General features: G+C 40.6%; 1 protein-coding gene across 1 annotated transcript; it reads left to right on the forward strand.

Moving 5' to 3' along the window:
• The first annotated feature begins 1,065 nt into the window (after positions 1-1,065).
• Positions 1,066-4,072, forward strand: tmem174 (transmembrane protein 174). Its single transcript, XM_043238336.1, has 2 exons — positions 1,066-1,931; positions 2,745-4,072. The coding sequence occupies exons 1-2, from the start codon at positions 1,210-1,212 to the stop codon at positions 2,833-2,835; spliced, it is 813 nt and encodes a 270-aa protein (XP_043094271.1). The 5' UTR covers positions 1,066-1,209; the 3' UTR covers positions 2,836-4,072.
• The last annotated feature ends 5,009 nt before the right edge of the window (positions 4,073-9,081 follow it).

The raw sequence follows: 9,081 nt of genomic DNA on the forward strand, positions 1-9,081 counted from the left end.
AAAGCAACTTTTTATACTACTTTTATTAGCCTGTAATGGAAATGAAATATGCATTACAGTACCTAAACTTAACAACTACCTTACTAACTATTAATAAGCAGTTAAGCTGTGTTAATCAGTCATCATTAATAAGCAGTTAACAAGTGTTACCTTTTTTATTATACACCATTTAAATCAATTCACAAAACCAGATCAATTTACGGTAATTTTTTGTTTTGCCCCTCCTGCTAAGTTTCACCTTTCTGGTTCTCACCTCTTATGTTTGGGCTGTATGGCATACAGCCCAAACATAATATGCATGGCATTCTGCGTGCATATTCTGTAGGAAATCTGCTTCGGAAAAGAGCCACAACTTCACTGCCTTGGCATAACTACCCGACTTGCATCTGATACGGTACACTCTGTAATACGGTCATTTGTTAATAAATTAATCACGTATTTATTTACCGAAACACTGGGATGGAGCTGTTGGATCATATTTGTTTTTTAGCCTTGAGTGGTACTTGGGTAGTTTGTGTTGTGTTAACTTTTTAACCCTTCTAATCTTTTCACAACATCTTCGGGCCTACTGTTTCAGGTCCTGCAGAAATATTTGATCAGTATGATCTTTTCACATTAAAATATTTATTTGATCGTTCTTTATATCTGCATTTTCACTTTCCCTCAGTCCTTGCCGTACACACAGGACTTGAATTATCGGTATACGCTGAGGAGGCTCACATTACAGCACTGTATACAAAATATAAAAACGAAGGTAAGTTAGCGCAAGGCACTGGTGGTGGGGTTCCAGTAGGGACTTAAGTGCTAACGAATAATCAATTAATAATTCCATATTAGTTAAACAGTAAGTAACAGTATTCTAAAGTGTTACTGCATAGCCCAGTTTTACTAATCTGTTAGTTCTATCGAAAAAAAGGTGGTTATTTTGCTAACGATACAATTTTAAAATGTTAGGTTTAGTCTTTGGATATGCCAGTTTCCGGGATGTACTCTGTCACGCGGTAGATTTCACACTTCAGTGCTCGCACCAACGTGATGACCGCACCACAAGAGCAACGATCTGTTACCTGTTAACTAAGCTTCTTCGCCAGTGTCCAAAACAGATAAACTACGTTCTCAAACGGTCCTTCAGCCACACGTGAGTGGACTTTCGTCAGACGAGTGTCTAAATCCTTCAGCTACTATACACGTTTGCGCAGTTCTGGCCAGATGAGACATTACGGCATTATAGATCTTTGGAAGATCACGGCGCAAAGCAGGAATCAAGGGACAAATCTTGTTTCCGGGTCAGATGTTGCCGTACCTGCCGGTGTTTGTGGTGCCATCACAAACGGCAACCAGAGCCCCAGTGATGGCCCTGTGAGTGTTTCTTTGACGCCCGATCAAGCACCGAGCTCTTCAGACGGTCGGGTGTCGGATGGGGACAAAGCTGGCGCCATGCTTCTGTCCTCCGGGGTCCTCTTGGGCCTGGTCGGCATGATATTCACGGCTATGGGATGGACGAATTACAATTTCAACCGCGGCTACGAGTGGACGCAGCTTCTGGGGCCCATTCTGCTGTCGGTGGGAGGTACGTTTGTGCTGATAAGTATCTGCAAGTTCAGAATGCTGTCCTGCTTGGGCTGCAAGCGGAATGATGGAGAGGAAACGCCCGATATGCCACCCCTTTCAGGACCCTCGTTCATCTTCACTAGACTCAACCAGCCCATTACCCTTCACAGGGCCACGTTGGTCCAGTACATCCCACCTCCGTACACCTCCGTGGAGCCAGACCAAAATCTGGGTCCCGTTAATGGTTTGCATTCAACCCACCAGCCGTTAGCGGGCCCCGTGAACACACCGCCACAGTATTACAGCATGTATCCAGCGGAAAACCCTGGTTTGAATTCCGATGAACGTGAGAACGCTACAGCAGAGCGGAGGGAAAACAGGTAATGACTGTAATACCAGTGCGTTAGATTCACCATGAACGACTGATCCCATTAATGATTGGTTTATTGAAGATATTGCAGCTAAATAAGAAAACCTAATAACCGTGCATCGGTTTTGAGCTCTACCTTCTATTTAAACCCGAAGCACATCAATCAATCAATCATTTTTATTTATATAGCGCTTTTAACAACACAGGTTGCATCAAAGCACTAAATGACATCTTAGGTGCAGTGCATAAACTCGTTAAGCATCACTAATCATTCATTGTAACGATTCAAATGTAACTCGGTTGTTGAATTCAGATTTTAAAGGGAGTGCTGTAACGCTGCCAGTTTAATTATTTGAGCGCGGGTTAACTGGAGGTCCTTAAACTGTGTAAAAATAAAAAGGGTTTTAAGATCATAAGCCTGTTTTTGAGGTAAGATTGTATAACTTCACATGCGTTATAATAAGATTTATTCGATGTTTCCCGATGTGGGAGGTTAATCAATGACCGGGAGTGGGTTATTTTATGGAGATGACGTATTTTAAACAAGTATTACCCGCAATAAATTTATTATGCGCAACGTTTTTTTATTATTGGCGCTACGACTGGATAAATTGCAGGTTTCAAAACTGCTTTAATTTGAAGCAGATAAATACGCGAGTGCGATATCAAAGTTTGAGACTCTAAAGTGTTGCGACGCTAACCGAGAAATTCATAACGCTTAAATAAGCGACGCGGACTGAGTCAGCCGGGCACCTTTACTGTATTATTAAAGGCTGGGGGGGGAAAAAGTGTATTAATTGTACAACTTCGGGTTTTGTTGCAGGAGTCGCAGCGTCTCGGAGGAAGAAGAGGAGAAAAAGAGCGCGGCAGGCAGCGCCTCTCCACCTGCGTACGAGGACCTCTTCCGCTCCTGATCGACCGGGGGACTCTTCTAACGAACTTCACTTAAGATACGCGTTAGGGTCGTGCTAAATAAGCCGCGTTAAATAAGCTGTCGTTTTAAGCTTTAAGATCTTTACGCACGAGGCTGGGAGGATATTCAATTTAAAATAAAAGTTTGCATGCTTGAAAAAATGCGATTTGCTTTAGTTTGGCGCGTTGAGGGCTCCTTTGCGCGTCGCGGATAGCGTGCTGTCCTGCTCGTGGTGTTTTGCAAAGCTTCAAAGTTTCCTGAGAACTCCGTGGCACACGTGAGCGTCCGGTGAGGGCCACATGGGGGCAGAAAGAGTGAGGAAGTACGACTGAACTCCACCGGCGCTGGGGAACGCGGGGCATGTATACGTGTGTGTGTGTGTGTGTATATATATATATATATATATATATATATATATATATATATATATATATATATATATATATATATATATATATATATGCTGTATGTTCGTTTCGATATCTGTGCGTTTGACAAATAAAAGTCTGAATGGTCTGAAAAGCCTCGCAAGCAACCGGTGTGCGTTAAGAAAGTTGTGTTTTTTACGCGAGCAGGGCTGTCTGTAGCGGAAGGCTGCTCGGTTTGCCTTGAGATGTGTTTTGTGCGTCTTGTTGGAACTTGGAAAACAATTCGTGTCTGTTGTTTCGGGACACGCGAGGCTGTATATTTGTCTTTTATTTAAAATATAAAACCGCGTCATTTCCTGTCAGTCTACGCCTCAGAAAAATGCCCTACAAAATATAGATTTTTATTATCACGAATCAACACGACGACCGAGCGATTACAAGCAATGCGCGAGCCAAAAGAGAAAGAATAAATCGAAATATTTCATGCTTGCATAATTAATGCATTATTTTTAACTTGTTTTAGCGTTTAAATGATGTTTGTTAAAATCGTTAAAGCACACCGTACTATTATTTACGTGTCCTACCTAAATTGTTTTGTAATTCTTTACATTATTATTATTAAATATTTAATGTTTTTAAACTGATTTTTTTTTGGTTTATGATTTTATATAAATACATGAAACATGGCCTCTGAAAAAAACAGACTGTGTGTGTGTGTGTGTGTGTATATAAGTCCGAAAGAACTGCATAATAAAGTAAAATATCATGATGAAAAGCTTATTTCAGTTTTCTCCATTTACACGCTTATTTATATGATACCAAAGGTATCATTCACTTTTTCTATAAAATAAAAACTAATAACTTTTTGCACATTGCCTTTGTATTTGTTTTTCTGTTTTGAAATACGAACTTTTGTTTGGTACATCTGTATTGCAGTCCCCACCCAATATATTGTTGTTTTCGTGACTTTAAAATGATTCGATTATTGCTATAAATTAAACTTTCGTAACGTATATCAAACGGCGAACGCGAGCGCAAATGAACAATACTCCATAAAATAATTTGTGTATTACTCGGAGGCTTTTGTTCAGGGTGAGAGTGACAGAAAGCATGCATTCTTTCTAAACGACAAAAAAAAAATTTTACCGAGGGGTTGGAACGAGCGGTTTCGCCGCGTGCAGCGTGCTTTTGACATTTGTCATCTCTGCCTCGAAGTGTATCAGCATCTGCTCGGTCGACCTTGGTCCAATAGGATTGAAGGTCTGATAGGTTGTGAGCAATCCAGGGGAAACGGCTAAACTCAATACAGAGCGCGCATTAATGTATTTTTGTTATTATATCATTACTGCGTTACCAAAATGCAACGCTTCATCCGGTAAACTGTGAGATTGCTTTTTATTAAAGGCAAAACTGGCGATTTTCTTTCCAGTTCAAATGTGTTTTACTTTTGAGTTGCGTTTCAACCCACCTAATGAAAGTAATAAAAATGCTGAATTCCGCGCGCCTATTAATTCAATGCTTTTGCGCGGCGCGGTTATTAATTTAGCCTGTCGTCGGAAATGCTGTCAATCATGCAATCCCATATCTCCTCAGTGTAACTTAGTCTCGTTAAACGCGCTGTGCATTTATGGTTAGATGCGATTAGATAATATTTAGGCTCAGTGCATTAATTAAGCCATATATAATAGGGCCTATAAGCAGAATTGCTTCCAAAAATCAGCCGACAAGTGCTTAATACCATATACATTTTTAACGGTGTCCTAGGATTTATATTGCGCCTTTGTATCGAGACCACAGCGCAATGTGAATTTCATTAATTTCACCGTGCAATAAAACGCGGGTGGCCGACAAAGCTCATTATTGGAGAGCTTCGCTTTATTTATTACAGAACACGTCTAACATCTGAGCTCGTCCAGATGAACGAGGAGGAAAGCGAACGCCTAACTGTAACAATGTGTCTCCATCGGCTGTCTGGACTTTAGATCGACACGTGACGCGGCTTATGGTAGCCTATCAAACCCACCTTATTGGTTGCAGACCCTGTTTATACACTTATTTGTTAAAGGCCAATCAATCCGTGTGAGATCCGGTAAAAGCATCTCTGCCCCGAGAAGGTCTTACCTTGAAGAAGCCGAGCGTTTCCTTTTATCTAGCAGGTAGCACAGCGTTGTTCGGCTGCCCTGAAATTATAGCCTATTGTGCTAGTTTATGGGCTTTTTCTTTAACGCAACGGATGATTGCTTTGCCGTTAATACGATGCTATCAGCGAAAAAAAAAAAATCTGCGCGTGTTGCCAGGTGTTTTTGCGCCACCTGAAACTTTAAATCCCAGTGTCAGTCACTCACATACATGACTTGCCGCATAAAGAGATCCACATTGAGTCCCCCCCCCTTTAACAAACAACATAAATTGCAAATATTTATTTATATTATTTTACAGATGTACCAATGCGTGGACCCCCAAAAAAATGACTAACATTTAGAATAAATATATACACCCTCTCGTGGCATTTCCTAATTGTTTTACGTTTTGGCAATTTGGTGCCTAAGTCGTGTGAGTTCATCTAATTCGTTCGTTTGAAGTTCAGCTTGGGGTGGACCTTCAGGCTTTTTTTTTCCCTTCTTTTCTACTAGTAGGAAAATCACTTTGTAGTCCCAAACACTTCACTAGCCAGCATTTTCAGCAGTGACTTTAATAGCAAGGAAAAATACACTGTGCGCTTTCTGCTCATTCATTCATTTCTGTTTGTATTCTGATGTCAAAAATCCCATATTTCAAACCTCAAACAAAATCTATATCTCATATATATATTTTTTTTTTTTTTTTGATATATATTTTGTGTATATATATATATATATATATATATATATATATATATATATATATATATATATATATATATATACAAAATATATATCCAAAAAAATAAAATATATATATATACAAAAATAAAAATATATTAAAAATAAAATAAATTATATATATACAAAATATATATCCAAAGAAATAAAAATATTAAAATAAATTATATATATATATATATATATATATATATATATATATATATATATATATATATATATATATATTTTATTAAATAAGTCAGTTTCACACTTTTAGGATGCCTTAAAAACCGTGCAAAATGTAATATTATCAATGAGATATCCTGCACTCATCAGGAATATTTAATCAAGACGCAGCCTATATGTGATCATTCTGATTTCATTCTGATCTTCAACCTGACGCCGCACACGCACGTGCAATTTATTAAGCCTAAAGAAAGCAGAGCGTATGTGAAATCCCTCGCTAAATATCGGAGTCTGCGGGGAGTGCGTTTTGCTGAATGCCAGTTTGCTGGCGTTACAGTCTGTCACCATAACTGCTAGATGCCCGTCGTGCTGGTGGTCTGCTCGACACGTGACGTACTGCTCAGTAATGCTAAATAGCAAGAAGGGGAGAAGGGGACAAATGGATTCCATGTTTTCAGCCAAACACAGCGAAGGGAGAGAGCTTTGTTGTTTATGAAAAACATGTGAAACCAATCAAATCCAAATTATCCTCCCGCTGTTCATGTTGCTCGCAGAGCCAGCCGCCCCTCTAGAGGTACTGCCACCCAGTTAGAGAGAGCATCACTCACACACTCTCTATTGCTCCATACAGGTTTGCATACTTATATTCTGCCTGCTGTACGGAGACTCCAACTAATGGCATGCACGCTTACACACACACATGCAGTGCATGAATGGCTAGTGTACCATGAGCAATCATGCCATATGACTAAATGTTAACACACACACACACACACACACAGACAGTTTGTTTGGGGCGCATCTGACAGTAAAACCCCAGGATGATTAGATCAATATGGCAAACAGGAAATGATTCACAGACACTGGAGACTCTCAGAGCTCATTTACATAAAGCCTCAAACACACACACACACACACCGTACGTATGTATAAACACATGCACACAAACGGATCTGCTGAACATATTGTACCGCTGCTCATTTACAATGCTTTTGAGAAACAGGAAGGCTGCTATTGAGACAAGTGTCCCCCAACACACGCGTTAATGCATTTTTTTTTTTTTCCGAGGAAAGAGCGCTACCTTTCGAGAACCTGAGTTATGATAATGCGAGTGCTGAAATGAATGTTTACCGTGTGCAGCCTGTTAGATGTGTGAGTGTGAGGGCCTTAAGTAGCTCTGATGGCAAATCTATCAGCGGTCCCCAGGCCCCCCGTTCAAGACTTATTCACTCTGGCCGCCAGTTTCTTTCCACAGCCTGAGAAAGCCATTGACTCACACGTAACTGTGTCTTCTGGAGCTACCATGGTTCCTCCTCTGCACGCTGTTTTTAATACCGCCCACGTCTGGACTTTTACTCTCTGGCCTCGGTTACCAAGCAGGTGTTCGGATAAAGAGCATAAGACGGCATAAGAGCTTTAAAAATATGAATTGTATCAAAAACGATTATTAACAGCTGGACTGTGGGAAACGGGGTTAAGAGTGGAAAATGTTTGAAATGAATGAAAATGTCTTTCTTAGATCAATATCTTCTTTTCATAAAACAATTAGTAATGAAAAGCCATTTGTGGTTGGGAATCGTAAAACTTCGCCAAGGTTTCAAGATCCATTTCACTTATACGGTCCCTGTCTTCAGAAAGTTCTTCATTGCGAAGCAGGCTTCAGAAAAACTGCCCTCCTGTGTTCAATTCATTATCCCTCAATAAATGTCATAATATAACGCGCAACGCAATGACCCTCGTGAGCAGTACATGATCACATATATGTTCTGAATGGGATATTGATTGCCAGTTGTAGGCTGCGGTCCAGTGGTAATACTGTATCTGATGGAGAAATCATCTCCCTGTCTTTAATAAAACAGAGAGAGGCCTAATGAGGCTCAGATGAAGGCCCAGATGATCTTTGCAGATGTCTGGAAAAAGAAAATCCAGAGAGCAATCCAGAGAGCATCAGCGAGATCGCTCTTTTTGTTTCCTCCTCTTCTCTCACTTTTCATTGATGTGCAGTCCGCACGCAAACAAACACCGACGAGCCTCGAAGGACACTCGCGTTCCTCACTGAAGCTTTGCTGGTCCAGAGGATGTCTGAGGAACGGTAGATCACTAGATTTACGAGATCGGTGTTTTTAATGAATGGCACGTGTGGCGCGGGGACGTCGTACGTCTGGGATGTCGCGATAGCGTGGGTTAACCCGATCCAAGTTCCGTAACATTTTCATGAAATACTTCCCTTAGCATCTCAGCCTCGTCCCGTCTCTTCTTCGTCCAATTCTGCCTGGTCCTCAAACTGGAATAGTTTTGGTGAGGAAATGTAAACAGAAGCAGCATTGGGAGTGCGGATATTTTGAAACCGTATTCCATTGTTTACATTAGTATTTTCCTTCAGGGAAAACTTCTGTCACTGTCAATTTCGCGTGGCTGTCGGCCAATGTTCCGTCAATGCCTCTCTAACATCAGTGTAGCACTTCTATTTATGACTTAATTCAATTTGGATGCAGTATGTCTGCGGTGGGTCCGTCTGTGTGCGCCTACAGAAGGGTTAGAGGGGATGGAAAATAAGGGGTTATTTTGGTTTCAAATGTGTATCTATTCACATATGGTCCTTGTTTTGGCCCATATTCCCCAAGATCTCACCGGTGACCTTTGACATCGCTCCCTCAGACTGACATGATTTTGGCTGCCTCGTTCTGAGTTCGGTTTGACCCCCTTGCACCCCAAAGTTCAGAGGTCACAGTTGCTGAGCAGCAAATTAACCCAATGCGTCAAACTTTGTGTGACATCATGTTGAAGTGAGGTTTTTGGGTAAAAAAATGCTTTAGCTCTCGATTTTTTTAAGAAAAGTTGACAATTTTA

Source organism: Puntigrus tetrazona, chromosome 5, assembly GCF_018831695.1.
Source record: "Puntigrus tetrazona isolate hp1 chromosome 5, ASM1883169v1, whole genome shotgun sequence".
In the NCBI taxonomy this organism is placed as follows: Eukaryota; Metazoa; Chordata; class Actinopteri; order Cypriniformes; family Cyprinidae; genus Puntigrus; species Puntigrus tetrazona.